Source organism: Lytechinus pictus, chromosome 11, assembly GCF_037042905.1.
Source record: "Lytechinus pictus isolate F3 Inbred chromosome 11, Lp3.0, whole genome shotgun sequence".
Taxonomy (NCBI): domain Eukaryota; kingdom Metazoa; phylum Echinodermata; class Echinoidea; order Temnopleuroida; family Toxopneustidae; genus Lytechinus; species Lytechinus pictus.
In genome coordinates, this window is record NC_087255.1 from 22,806,474 (window position 1) to 22,821,633 (window position 15,160).

The 15,160-nt window shown below is 36.0% G+C and overlaps 1 protein-coding gene across 1 annotated transcript in view; it reads right to left on the reverse strand.

The window, feature by feature from the left end:
• LOC129271029 (DNA repair endonuclease XPF-like) overlaps positions 1-15,160 on the reverse strand; it is a 41,178-nt gene that overhangs the window by 12,143 nt on the left and 13,875 nt on the right. The window contains exons 4-17 of the mRNA XM_064107136.1: positions 14,843-14,965; positions 13,851-14,021; positions 13,271-13,310; positions 12,719-12,832; positions 11,360-11,455; positions 11,112-11,167; positions 10,727-10,780; positions 9,769-9,838; positions 9,163-9,265; positions 8,758-8,835; positions 6,691-6,842; positions 4,848-5,030; positions 3,872-4,008; positions 3,057-3,150 (exon numbers count right to left, since the gene is read on the reverse strand). Of these exons, the coding sequence (XP_063963206.1) occupies positions 3,057-3,150; positions 3,872-4,008; positions 4,848-5,030; positions 6,691-6,842; positions 8,758-8,835; positions 9,163-9,265; positions 9,769-9,838; positions 10,727-10,780; positions 11,112-11,167; positions 11,360-11,455; positions 12,719-12,832; positions 13,271-13,310; positions 13,851-14,021; positions 14,843-14,965 (1,471 nt within the window). The remainder of the gene's footprint in view (positions 1-3,056; positions 3,151-3,871; positions 4,009-4,847; positions 5,031-6,690; positions 6,843-8,757; positions 8,836-9,162; positions 9,266-9,768; positions 9,839-10,726; positions 10,781-11,111; positions 11,168-11,359; positions 11,456-12,718; positions 12,833-13,270; positions 13,311-13,850; positions 14,022-14,842; positions 14,966-15,160) is intronic.

Consider the following 15,160-nt stretch of genomic DNA (forward strand, 5'->3'; position numbering starts at 1 on the left):
TATAAAAAAGTAAACATATAACTTTGCAATTTACAAACGTGATACGCGAAGTGATACATTCTGTGCACGGATGGATACATACAGATGGTCTAAAACCACACTGCGAAGAAGAAGTACAGGAACAGATTTAACATCAAATGATATTAGTAACAAGTGGAACGCCTCTGGCAGTCTCGCCTGCATTACATGATTCAATATAGGAACAGTGCTGACTTTGAAAATGACTACAGAATAATTATTAAAAAAAAATCAAAAACACCCATTCATATGATAAGAAAATACTACATGTATGTTCATTGACCCTACATGACATTTGACCTTGATCATGTGACCAAAGACTTGCATGACAATCATTGATATTTGATTACCCTCATGTCCACATTTCATGAACAAGATCTATATACTGTCAAAGTTATAATGGCAATTCAAGTCAACAAATACCCCCAACATGACCAAAGTTCGTTGACCTTGTTCATGTGTTGTTCACCTGAAACTCAAGAAGGATGTTCAGTGATACTTGATTACCCTTATGTCCAAGTTTTATGAATCAGATCCATTAACTTTCAAAGTTATGATGGTAATCAACAAATAACCCCAACATGACCAAAGTTCAATGACCCTAAATGACCTTTGACCTTGGTCATATGACCTGAAACTCGGACAGGATATTCAGTAATACCAACGAACGTAGAGGGCAGCAACACACAAGCGTGTTGCTATTAGGAAGGTGCACTCGATACGCGCATACAAATGAAGTGCGCGAACAATTTGGTAGTCATGCCAACGAAACCATGATCCGATACAATACACAGAGCTGCCAAGTTGTATTTTGCATTTTCAGTATTCTTATCTCCCAAAATCAGTATTTTGACAAAAAAATCAGTATTTTTACCGTGTGAGATAAATATTTTGTATTTTTCCCCAAAAAAGTGTATTTCATAATAAAATGCTTGGCGCACTCGCCCATCACGGCGCTCAAGCTGCATGCAAGCTAAAATGTGCACTGCTCTTGCAGATGAAAAAAAAAAAACATTGAAACTTGTGTTTATCTCACCCTGGTTTTTACAAAATGATTGAAAAAAAAAACAAGTTACCTGAAATTACATTGATCTAATAACCATAGTTGTATACGTTTCATGAAATAGAGACATATAGAGATGATTTTTCTCAATAAATTTCGATTTTGTAAAAAAAAAAAAAAAAAAAAAAAAAAAAAAGATTTTTTTTTTTTTTTTTTTTTAATACAAAAAACGTATTTTTTAAAGAAAAAACGTACTGCCGTATTTTGGTTGCAAAAACGTACTAAATACGGAAAAATCGTACTACTTGGCAGCTCTGAATACACTCACGGAGTGCCAGCAAAATAGAGGTAAACTAATAGATTATGACAATAGTAGATTAATACAATGAAAACAAAAAATCTATAAAAAATTGAATAATAATGTACCACATTCTTAAAATAACATATCACTAAATTATTGTCACAATTTTTTTGTACATCTTCAGTAAAACAGGATTAAATTCTGTCATAAATAAACCAGTCTGCTAATTTCACCAGGATTTAGCCAAGTCATTTTGTGACCACCGAAAACCTCTCAGAGCACTTTTTTAGTAGATTGTAGAGTTTATTTATTTTCATTTCCTCTTTATCATTATTTTTGCTTGAAATGTTTTTACATCAAATATCATGCTTAAAAATATGAAATACTTATTCCTGTATTTTTCATAAAATATTACATGGTAGTGACAACAGTTTTATGACTTTGCATATCAATATGTATACGTGAGGTTGATACGTCTTCATCTAAATTTCGCTGCACCATAATGCGCCTACACAATCCAGCACCGCCTCTGAGTATACAAGCGCCATGGCTGGCATGACCGCGCCAGCGCCCCGGGCCGGTCGGTGCTGAGGAAGGGTACGGTGGGCTGCATGCATATGCTAACACAAATTTTTGTAAAATTATGGAATAAAAATAGTAGATGTGACATAAACCTTCGCCCCTTGATAGTTCGTCTCAAGTCAAGACCCGTCGGAATATACATAGCTCGATACTGAACCAGATAATTTCTGTCTAACGTTTATAGACTGGGACTTGGCTTTGCTGTTTAGTGGTCGTATTCGATCCTGCCTGATGGATTGCAAAATGTGGGTTGGATTTGTGGATATAGCATAATTATTTTAGATTTTCAGACTACAATCTACACTGTAAGTGAAAATTAAAATTCTAACCTTGAATATTTATCGTTGCTCATCCGCCATAATGCCACATCAATGACAGACCAACTCCATATCTAGCTCAGTCGAGTCGCGTCGAGATTATCATGCCAGTGCAGTGCAGTCAGCATTATCATTCACGCAGCGCAGTACGCGCACCGAGGTACAGGTGACCGGGGAAGTTTCGGCGCGGCCAGACAAGAACATCATGGTCTTGGCTCTGGCGTTAGCTTGTGTAGATTTGGTAGGGGCAGCGAAATTAAGCAGAAGAACGGTAACACAAATGTCATCAGTCTATGTATTTTTATTGCTATGTAAACTACAAGAATCATGATTACCTTTTGTTTTACAATTTTTAAAAAATACAAATATGCTAAAAAATATTATTCAACATATTTTCTTGGAGATTTCATTATCAATAAAAAAAAGAAAAATTGAACCAACGAAAAAAATCAACTCTACAATCTTCCAAAAAAGTGCTCTGGGAGAAAATGGTCACAAAATCTGAGCGAAGTGGACCTTCCTAAAAGCAACACTGCCGTGTGTTGCTGCCCTCTACGTTCGTTGGTAATACCTGATTATCCTTATGTCCAAGTTTCATGAACTAGGTCCATATACTTTCTTACTTATGATGACATTTCAAAAACTTAATGTAGACGACCCCATTGCCGCTGCCGTTGCCACCACCGTCGGAAAAGTGGCGCCTATAGTTGCTATGCAAGCGAGACAGAAATTAAATAGTTTCCTGTCTATGGAATAAAAATTTCATGGGATATTAATATATTAGTAACAGGAATGGTATGGTACAGGAGTAGACAAGGGTAGATTCTTTACTCACTTCTAGCTGTCTGACAAACTGGATCTCGGCATCATAAAGGATTACATATCTTGGTTCCACTTCATGTAGGGTCTTTGTTAAACTGTAAGGATCTCTGAAACGATAGGCAACAAAGAGAGATATGGATGTTTACTATCTTTTCGTCAGCCAAACACTCATGTTCTCCTACCTCCTAAAAATGTCAGGAAATTTCAGAGATAACAAATAAACAGAGTGGGGTGTATCACAGTGAAGGGTGTGGTCTTACTGTTCCTACAACCATGGAGAGGTGTATTACAGTGAGGGGTCTGGTCTTAACTACAACCACAGAAGGGATGTATCAAAGAGAGGGGGTGTGGTCTTGCCTACAACCATGAAGGGGGTGTATCACGATGAGGGGTGTGGTCTTACCTACAACCATGGAGGGGGATGTATCAAAGAGAGGGGGTGTGGTCTTACCTACAACCATGAAGGCGGTGTATCACAGTGAGGGGTGCGGTCTTGCCTACAACCATGAAGGGGGTGTATCACGGTGAGGGGTGTGGTCTTACCTACAACCATGGAGGGGGATGTATCAAAGAGAGGGGGTGTGGTCTTACCTACAATCATGGAGGCGGTGTATCACAGTGAGGGGTGTGGTCTTACCTACAACCATGGAGGGGGATGTATCATAGTGAGGGGTGTGGTCTTACCTACAACCATGGAGAGGGTGTATCACATTGAGGGGTGTGGTCTTGCCTACAACCATGGAGGGGTGTATCTCATTGAGCAGTGAGGGGTGTGGTCTTACCTACAACCATGAAGGCGATGTATCACAGTGAGGGGTGTGGTCTTACCTACAACCATGAAGCGGGTGTATCACGGTGAGGGGTATGGTCTCTATATCATAGTATGCTTCTATTGATGATATCTGTATCTCCTCATCAACATCTATTGATCTGGTGCTTGGTAACCTCGCCCTCTGAGAATCATCCTAGGAGAAAGAATATCAAAGTAGTTGAAATGGAAAAAAGTGGAAAGCCATGCTGCAGCAATGAAGTACCTTCATTCACCAATAAATTGATCTACACTGTGCTGCACTCAACCCAGGTGATTTGGGAACCCTGTAGGATTAATTCCTTGAATGCCCTGAGCGCCGCTGACAGAGAGGTAACTCAAGCTAAAGCTGAGGTAATAATAGTTGCACTTTGTATCCTCTGGCGAAACTTTTTTATATAAATCCAGCTATTATTATTATCATTACATATTAAGAATTAGAAAATATAATGTTAATTAAAAGAAAAGAGTTACCACTGTTTGCGAATCTTAACAAAGAAGGAAACAATTTTTCCTTTTCAACTTTTCTCATCATCTTTACCATCCTCATCCTGGCCATTTTACATGTGATCTTGACTAAACTTAATTAAAATAGTAAATAGTAAGATTTTACCTTTTATTATTATAATTCTATACATGTTGAGGACCCCACTGGAAATAAGCTTTCGAGCTTTCATGGGTTATCCTGTTCAAGCATACTGATTTTAATGCTACTGTATACATGTTTTGACTTGTGCATGTACATGTGACTAAGCAAATAAAATCAATCAATCAATCACTCACTCACTCACTCAATCAATCAATCAATCAATCAATCAATCGGTCAATCAATCAATCACTCACTCACTCACTCACTCACTCACTCACTCACTCACTCACTCCATCCATCCATCCATCCATCAATCAATCAATCAATCAACTCTCTTTTTATTCAAGCAGAATTAATCTTAATCATACCAAAGCACACAAATACTTTTTTTCTCTTTTTTAGCTTACCTCATCAGCTTCACCATCCTCATCCTGGCCATCTTGACCACCACCATATTTCCTTGTTAACTGGGTCAGAGTGACGACATGATCCTCATGCTTCCTCTTGACCTTCCCCCCTCTTGACCTTTCACCTTTACCCCTTCCTCTTGCATCCTTGCCTCCTAAATTAGAACTTGATGTGCCCGAAGCCTGATGATAAAAGGGTAATGAGCAGAGATGTAATTACAATTATAATTTGGTTATTCATGAAGTACTTAAGACATACACTGTATGGCCTGTATTCTGAACTCAGGGGGCCATTTTATAAAGCTCTTCGTAAGATACGAGAGACTTTACGAACAACTGCTGATCCTTTTTCTAGTAAATAATTACTGTGAATTCTCACTGACACTGGTGTTGATTTAGCTTCTAAAAAAGGGATCACCAGTCGCTGGTAAAGTTGCTCGTGACTTTCAAGCATCTTTATTTATGAAACACCATGCAGGTTTTATGTAAATTCTGGTCTGAAGTGTTTGAACCATGAAAAGCCAATTGTGAAACAAATCTTCAACAGAACAGGGGGCCATTTTATAAAGCTGTTCGTAAGTTAAGAATGGCTTTAAGAAGGACCGGTGATCCTCTTTTGTCATAAATGATATACACCATTAAATGTTCATTGGTGATCATTTAGCACATAAGAAAGGATCACCAGTCATTTTAAAGTCACTCTTAACTTACAAACAGCTTTATGAAACACCTACCAGGTTCGATCTATAAGCTCATCTCTAATTCCTGTCACTTATATTTGTCAGAGAATAAATACTGAATCAATTTTAATTTGCCATTGGAGCATGATGAAAAAGCATAGTGAATATAAGATTCACAGTTAGACCAGGGTCCTGTAACACAAAGGTTAATGATTGATCGTAAGCTTGATTTTCACTATTGATTGTACATTGTAGTCAATGCAATCAATCGTAAAAAATGTTCTACGATCATTGCTAAGCTTTGTGTTACGGGCTCCAGAATTAAGAATATGGGCCTTTATTATTATTACCCCAGTCATCATATTTAGTCAGTCATTCCTGCACACGACATACATTGTATATCCTCAAACTCCCTACGGAGTGTTTAATAACAAGTACAAGAAAAAAATAAAATAAAATGAAGTACATTTTCAAGGCTTTTCATGGTTAAGTACAAATGGAAGCTCTTCTTAGGGTCCGTTTTACACATAACATGACTCGCCAACAGCCAACATGTTAGTGTACTCTTATTTTCATGATTTGTGGCTTATTCAGGACATTTAAAAGTCATTTTCTTCACAAATTTGAATTTGTTTTTATGAGTAGCAATTGCAAACTACAGATGTGGACATTTTAGTGATGTTTGAATTGTAAAATCTGCAAAAAATAACTTCAACTCTTAAAGTATAATTGAGGAATGAGTTTGATGCATTTTGAAGAGGGGAATAATATAAAAGGTCAGGATTAATCTGTTGGTAAGGGGGCCAAAAAAATTGTTATCATGCCCTCATCTGACTGACCGTATATTGCCCCCCCCCCCAACAGAAAAAAAAAAAGACAGGATTTTTTTTTTTTAAGCAGATGCCAAATATTTTTGTGAGAAAATGTCAGATTTAGGCAAAGAACCTGCTAAAAAAAATTGATCAACCTACCCAACCCTCCTGTATTAGGCTTATGTGGGCAACATAACCATTTTATTTTAGGCCTTATGGGAACCAGGTGGTCAGTGTACAAAATCCATTGGAATAAGAGACTTCAGTAGTCAACAAGGTCACATAGTCTTTGGAGAGACTGATATGGTATAAAATAATAAGTTTCAACTAGGAGAGTTCCTGAAGACCTACCTGAGCAGCAGTAGCAGTGAAGGGCTGCCCTGCTCCTAGTGTTTTATAATATAGTCTCTGAAGCAAGGTATAGGAACCATCAGACAGATACTCCCTTAGCTGAGCACACGTCCTGTCATCACTGGCACAGATCAACACACGACCAGATGTATCTAAGATTCAAATCAATTCAATTTTATATAATTGAATTCGATTCAACTTTAATCCAAGCAGTTCAATTCAATTCAACTTTATTTTAATCAATTTGATTTTACTTTATTTCAATTGATTCAAATATATCTAAGTTCAATTCAATTAACTTTATTTCAATCAATTCCATTCACCTTTATTTCATCCAATTCAATTCATATTTATTTCAATCAATTTCAATTTAGCCTTATTTCAATTAAATTCAATCAAACTTTATCTCAATCAATTCCATTAAGTATGAAAATACAAATATATATATACTGTTCAAAATAAGCATGGGATTAAGAGCCTCTAAAAAGTATGAGTCAAGTTTGGTGAAAGACTACCAAGCACCAGTTTTGCTTGGGATTGGACACAATATTAGACTGTTTTAACAAATAAATGTTTTTTTGCAAATTATGATGCCACCTACCATTCTATAAAAGTGTTGCCCAAGTTTAATCTACATTAGAATTCCCAGTTGTTTGAGATATGGGAAACAAACAAAAAATCTTTGAATTTGGAAGAATTCACAGAATTTAATGGAAAACACCATTTTCCAGACCAAAATTTTGAATTACGAAAAAAATACACTGAAAATTATGAAAATCATAGCAAAATTCAATGAAAGGCAACTGTGCATAAGTGAAAAATCTGCACATCAATCCTATTGGCAGTGTTGAGCAAGTGTTTGCCAAGCTTTACCTGCATGGAAACTAACATTTTTCTAAGATTTTCGCTATTTAAAATTAACATGGTTTGAACAAAAATGGCAAGGTACATGGAAGTGCCATAAAAACACTTAAATTTCCCTAAAACAAGTACAATACATATACATAAAATCTTCCATCATGTTTGCAAAGGGAAATCTTGAAAGTGCAAAAAATGACCCCCAAGTCTGCAGTGTTTAAATTTCTATTCATCATTTTTTGAAAGCTTACAGGCCAAAAGGTGAAATTTTGATGAAGGCCAAAAAGTAAGTTGTCAAATTTGCAAACCTTCCTCAACTCTTGAGGTTTGTAAATTTGTAAACCTTGCTCTGACATCAAGTTTACAAATTTTTAAACTGCTCTCTTCAGTTTTGATGGTTTCTAGATTTGCAAACCTTTCTCTGCTGTGAAGGTTTCCAAATTTGTAAACCTTCTATCATATATTTTACACATGTCACAGAAGAAAATTGTGATGTTTAGAACATCCAACAACACAGAAGTGGCATTTTTGAAAACAGGAAACTAAGGATATCTAAACTAGGGTAAACTAAAATATTGTTACAAGAATACCACCTAAGAGGGATGACTTGGTAATAGGATCACTCCCACATCCAAAGAAAGTATAAGAATCATTTTTGTTTTTATAAAAAAAACACCTTAGAATTCAACAACTGCCCACAAAAATTGAAGAAAAAAAAAGTGATTGAAACAATTCGGTGGATTCACAATAGGGTGCACCACAAATCGTTTGCAGCAGACAGGCTGAAATACGCAATGCCCTATGGGGAAAAGTCGATAACTACTTGTTGTACGCTCTGGTGCATGCATGCGATATGCCACACTGACCACTGCGGCTCAGCCGGCTTGCATAAAATTATGCTGTTTAGCAGAATCCAGGAGGTGAGAGAGAAATTTGCCGCACATTTTTTTGCAACATTTAGATCATTTTCGGTGAATTCTTCCTCCGCATTTGTGAACCATCAGTCACATTACAGTACACTAGCACTGTGCGATGCCTGTGCCTGCACGCGATGTCCACCCCGAAGTTATAAATTGGCCTGTCCGCTGCAACCAATAGATGGCGCACCATATTGTGAAATTGTGAATCCACCAATTAGAGCTAATGTGAAATTGAACAGTGAAATTCTAGTAAAATAACAAAATTCTAAAAGAGATTTGAATTACATACCTCCTGTATTCTCCTGTCTGATCTCCTCCAAGACTTCTGATAACATCCTCCATTTTGGATTCTCTTCTAAAAGAAGCTCTGAGAGAAATGAATCAAATAAAGGTCAACAAAAACAAACAAACCAACTATTCCCCCCAAAAAACTTGGGTTTTTAGAAGATGTAAACATGTCATAAAAAATCACATTTTCACAATGTTACACAAGATTTTAAAAATGGAAGGGAAACAGAGTGGGGACTCTAGAAAGAGCGAGATTTTAAATAAATTGAAGGAGAGAGACAGAGGTAGATGGACACTCAGACTGGAAAAAAAATGGAAAAGAGGAAGTCAAGGGGAAGATGGGATGAGAGAAAATAAAAGGACTTGAAAAACATTCAGAGTAAAATTCAATTTTAAATAAATGTACCTCTCTCTGTTGGTTTGGTGTTTGTAGCAGTCTCCTTTTTGTCCGTCTTTTGTTTCTTGTTTTTGCTGTCGGGTGGATCACCATATATCCTCCTCTTAGCATGCTGTCAATTTTATCAATTTAAAACATTAATTTGTCAATTTGAATTTCAAGGGGACAGATTATGGTATAATATGGGACGAAAATGTTTACCTGTTTAAAATAAAAATCTAATTCTGTATAGGTTTTGAGAATTGAATATTCATAAATATGAATAATATCCAAGTCCTTTCGAAGCCCATAGAGATGTTATTCATAATGTGTTATGCGCTATACAAGAACTGACTATTATTATTATTAAAATAATGATATATTTCATATTTTTTTCTTTTCCTTTCTTTTTTTTTTACTGCTCTTTCTTTTTTTATATTCTTCTTTCTCATGGAATTATTTAGAATCCAATACCCCACCAAGGCCCCCATCTATATGCCAATGCTACCAAAGTAACACACATAAACTGTCCCTGTTGAATAATATAGGTATTCAAATCATTTTGGGTTTAAGATTTATGAGTATCAAGAATACAGAGATATAGGAGATAGAGGGATGGGAGAGGGCTCTTCTTACCACAAACATCATCTCAGCAGCTTCCAAGAATAACCAGCCGGTATTATTAGCCATAGCCCGCTCATTGCCTCTGTAAAAATATGAAAATGCATTAAATTGCTCTCTGATTAGTAAAGCATGTTACACAGGCCAGAAGAAATGTTTAGATCTAAAAGAAAATACTTAGATTTTCATCTTTATTTTTATGAAATATGAGGAACGTGCCATCATCAGGCAATAATTTCAGGTTTTTTTCAGGGGCTTCTTTTCATAACTTATTGCCTGAATTTACAAAAATTGGATAAGCTTTAACATTGCAATGAATGGGGATTTCTAGGGCTCTTTTGATCATTTCAGGGGCAAAATTGCCCTGAGCCCCCATTAATTGTTTCCCCCCTGGCCACCCTGGTCTTATTTTCTGTTTGATATAGATGTCTTTATTGACTGAATAGCAAAGAGATTGCAAGGGAATCATGAAAGCAGAACATTTCTATTATGAAAACATTCAATAATCTTACATTCGTTTTTCATTCATTGCAAAAATTTTGGATAATCCACAAAGAAGCTCACAGAAATCTCCTTCTCCTTACAGTCACCATTTCTCGTTCCTCTAATTTCTTGTCTTTCTGAAATAATTATGATTACCCTGGATTTAGCTTGGGCAACAGTTTCCATGGTTCCATTACTTTTGCTCCAGCGACAACTGCTTTGATGGAAAAGCTGCACGTCAAGTCGAACATAAACCTAAACTCCAAAACTAAATAAATCCTTATTTTTACATTATTCTGAACCAAAAACCTCTATTACAATCCTAACTCAAACCCTGTGAGACATTAAGACAGGAGCAAACATTGCAGGAGCATATGTTGTGTCACCATTTCCATCACCAATTGCTTTTAAGAAATTAACCTTCTTTTCTTGTCATCATCCATCATATCTACACTGTAAAAAAAAATAAAGATAGAGTTCTTGATTTTACCTGAGAGTCTTGAGGAAGTTGTAGAATGTCACACAATCATATTGTGTCAAATAGCTGCAAGAAATTTAAAAAAATATTAACATCAGTTTGCTGTAAAAATAAGCAAGTCAAATACATACGGTTAAATGCAATCAGACCATACAAAGACAGTAAAACTAAGTACATACAGGTTCATCTAGCAATAAACTGCCAACCTTAAGAATGTCATGTAACTCTTATTACTCTTGTTCTCAGATCCAAGAATATACTATGCTCTCCTTTTCCACTTCACAAATATACATTATGAACATGTATATCATAAAGCATACACATAGTGTTGCTGTATACAATATCCTGACAAAATCAAATTGAAATTATACACAAATCCCAACATAATGATACTTACAACAATAACATCTGCAGAAGCTTCAAATCACTGACCAGCTGCTTTGTCTTCGAGGACTGAATGAAATAAAAAGGAAAATATTTTTGGTGAATAGTTTTATCATGTTTAACGTGAAAGAAAGATCTCAGCTGTCGACTCGTTAATGATGAACAAGTGGAACGCCTCTGGCAGTCTCGCCTGCATTGCGCAATTCCATATAGCAGCAGTGCTGCCTCTGAAAACAGCTAATGAATAATGATTACACTTACCAGGGTGTGCCAAATAGGATCCAGTTGTCTTCTAATGATAATGTCTAGAGATTTCTTTCCAATCGCATTCTCAACAGTCAGGTCATCAGAATCCAACTTTTATATGAAAGAAAGAAAAACATGAGGGGAATTATCAGAAGAGCGTAATTGCTGAAGAAGGTATGACTATGTTCTGTTCATATGTCACAAGTGTCGTACAATAATGATAATAATATGCAACATTTATATACTACATACCATGCTGCATATTATTACCCTGACTTTAGAAAAGGCTACCCTGATCATGTGCTCAAGCATTCAAGGAATAACTTTCTACCAGGCCCCCATTTACTACAACTGGGAGGAGAATGGCAGTTGTCGATAAAAGCCTTGCAAAAGGATGCGGATGCTGCAGTGGGTTTGAACCCCAGACCTTGTGGTTCATAGTTCAGAGACTTATCCACTGAGCCACAACACCTTTATCTCATAATCATGAAAGATTTCTATCAATGAAATAGATAAATTGATGATTTTTTTTATTCTGTATAACAAATTATTCTGTTATATTCTGTTATAAACTGCCTAGTTTGAGCTGTTTAATGATGGTCATTCAACTTGACAAGTATCAAGAATGCTTGTAAGTAAGCATATCTAACTTGGATTATTCACTTTGATCAGGGTCTCCATACAAGCTTTGCTTTTAAGCAGACCCCTCCACCCTTTAAAAAAAAATATTGGTTTTATCAAAATCCACATATTTCATGCAGATTATGTATTTTTCCAATGTAATAATCTATTGACAAATAAAAATTTAAAATAAATGAAAATCAAGCACTCACAGGACCAACATCTTCAGGTCCTCACCAAGGGACCTAGTATTGAGGATCGATACCTTTAAATCAAAGGATACTTACTACCTTGGTATTAAACACAATAAACTGAGTCACATGATCACTGCTTTACACTCTAACACGGTGAACGATTCCATGACCTAATGAACCTTGTAGTAAGTTCGCTCCACATTTTTTCCTCAATATTCACGTCAAGTTCATGTACCATTGAAGCCATGATACTGCAGAAGAGCATTACAACTTTTCAATTGAACTAGAAAAAAAGAATAATTTTAGGGCGGTCCAAGATATAGGTATTTGGACTAAATATACTTCATAAAATTCCCTATTGTGCCTTCTTTTGACCTGGGTCCCGTTTCATAAATACATATATATGATTTCTATAACAAGTTCACTATCAGCCAATCAAATTGAATGATTTCAGTAGCTTGAAACTGTTATTATAAATTTCTTATTATAACAAGTTTTATGAAACAGGACCTTGATCTTGTTCTTGAGAAAAAGAGGGTTGATATCAAGGATGACTTACTGATGGATTTCCCTGTTTGACTTCTTTGATACAAGCTCCTATGATATCAAGGATGGACATCTGAATGGATACCATAGCAGGGGTCATCGTCAGCTGAAGCTCTATAACATCAGGCTAAAGAACAGGGAAACTGGTTAAAATACTTTACTTAATAAAGTAGACTCCATTGTATGGTAAGCAAAATTGATGAAGAAATGGGAACAGAGAAAGAGATTTACCAGTACACTATCTACAGATCAGACTAAGAGTTTGTTTACAGGGCCAAGATACTAAAGGTGCTTAAGGTGCTCATATATCACTACAGCTCAACAACTTTACCAATCTCAGTGCTGTCAGTAGATAAAATATCTTTTTTTCTGTCGTACTTACACCTTGGATTAGAACAGCTAATGTACATTTATGTCTTGACAAATGGCAGATAGATACAGAGAGATTTCCATACAAGACATCATATATTTGGTTAACAACTTAACATGCACAAAGATCTTCCTTGTCAAAATAATCTGATAGACTGAATAATTTGATGGAATCTTTCTTATCAAAATACCAGACCTTGTGTTTGTCCATCAAGGCTTGTACTGAAGCATGGAACCTGAAGAAAGAAGAAGAAAAGGAAATCCTTATAGTCATTTACGGTGCTCGCCATTTCTATAAAAGAAAATCATTTAAATGAGCAGGATCAATAGATCGAAATATTCTTCAAGGGACCTGATAATCAATATTATTGGATTCAAAAGGGTATGATGGATCGACTTGGTTTTCAACCTCATTCACCGGAGCAAGACGTTACTGCTCTACCAACAAAGGAATTTGAGGTTGGCAATACAGTAGTCAATATTTTATGGTTAGCCCTTATGTTCATTTTTATGAGCACAAATGTTACATCATTTAAATATCTCTGTTGAGCAAGTTCAAGGAGAATACCAGGGTCCCGTCTTACAAAGCGCTGCGATAGCTTAAAATCAATATCGAACTGCGATTGATCTAAATATATGTAGAATAAGAGATAGGAATTTGAAATCAATTGCAAATGAGTTTAATACAAATCTACCCTAACTCTTTGTGAGATGGGGCCCAGAAGTGCTTGAAGACCTCACCAACCAAAGAACATTACAATGCTCACGGATCTTACCTTGGCCAGAGGAACAATTTCTTGACAAAGAGATTTCTCATGACCCTCTCTAGCTTACACAGCCCTGCAGCAAAGGCTTGAGGTTGATCTGAGAAAGCCTTGATGAAAGCTGTCTTGTTCTTTTGACGGCATAGACGCAGGATGAAAGCCTCCTGGCAAGAGTCTATGATCCTGAGATTCAAGGAAAATTACAAGGTTTTCACAATCTTCATCAAAATCAATACACAGATGCCGTGGAATGGGGAGAGTGGGAGTGAAAATACATAGAGACCTTCAGACCTTCCAGTAATTCATAAGATTTCATAAAGTTCTTTTTTTTTTGTTCTAACCTCTGGGTATACAGCAATTTGATAGTATTTTTTAATGAAACTGCACCTGAATCCCCCAAAATTGATTATTTAATCTCTGACATACAAAGGGCATCATCATCCAATGTTCAAATATTTTTTGTCTCCATTATTGTTAATGTTACACTCTGCTGTTTTCCTAGATCTGTTTTGGTATGGGTACAATTCAGGTTCTGGAATTTTTATATAGTCTCCATCTTGGTCTACATTGGCATGGTAACAGTTCACGTGAGTTTACAAGTTTATTCCGAAGGCAGCAAAAGCTCTTTGCAGTGATTTGTGCAACTGTGCCAAATACACTCTATGTGTAATAGGATGCACAATCATGCATTAAAAAACAATAGTGTAGTACTCTTACAAAAATTTATCTTTAAGGTGAGATATCTGCCAGAATAGTGCACAATTCTGTAAAACAATCAACTTTTGTACATCTGATCCCATTTTCCCCATTCTTTACGCCACAAATCACTTGATGTATGTTAAAAGAAGAGCATTATGTCCTTTCACATGCACCATAAAATGAAATGAAATCAGTTCAGTGTGGTCCCAATTATGAAAGTTTGGAAGTACATACTTTGTGGACTTTGCAAACAACAAAGGATATTGATTGTCTCATGTGGTAAATTTTAATAAAATAAATCTCACTTGTGAGCCTTGTTGACGATGACGCCTGTAATAAGGTGAGCAGCTAATCTCTGTGTAAGGAGATCAACAACGAGTATTCTGGATGATACAAACAACACACCTCCCTGCATGTATACACCCTGCCTGTAGGAGATAAAAACAACATTGTTAAAACAAATAATAAAAAAAAAACTCATTTGGGTAAAGGTGATGATTACAAAGATTATAAAGAGGATGATGATGATGATAATGATAGTACTGATGATGATGATAATGATGGTACTGATGATGATGATGAAGATAATGGTGATGATGATGATGGTACTGGAGATGATGACG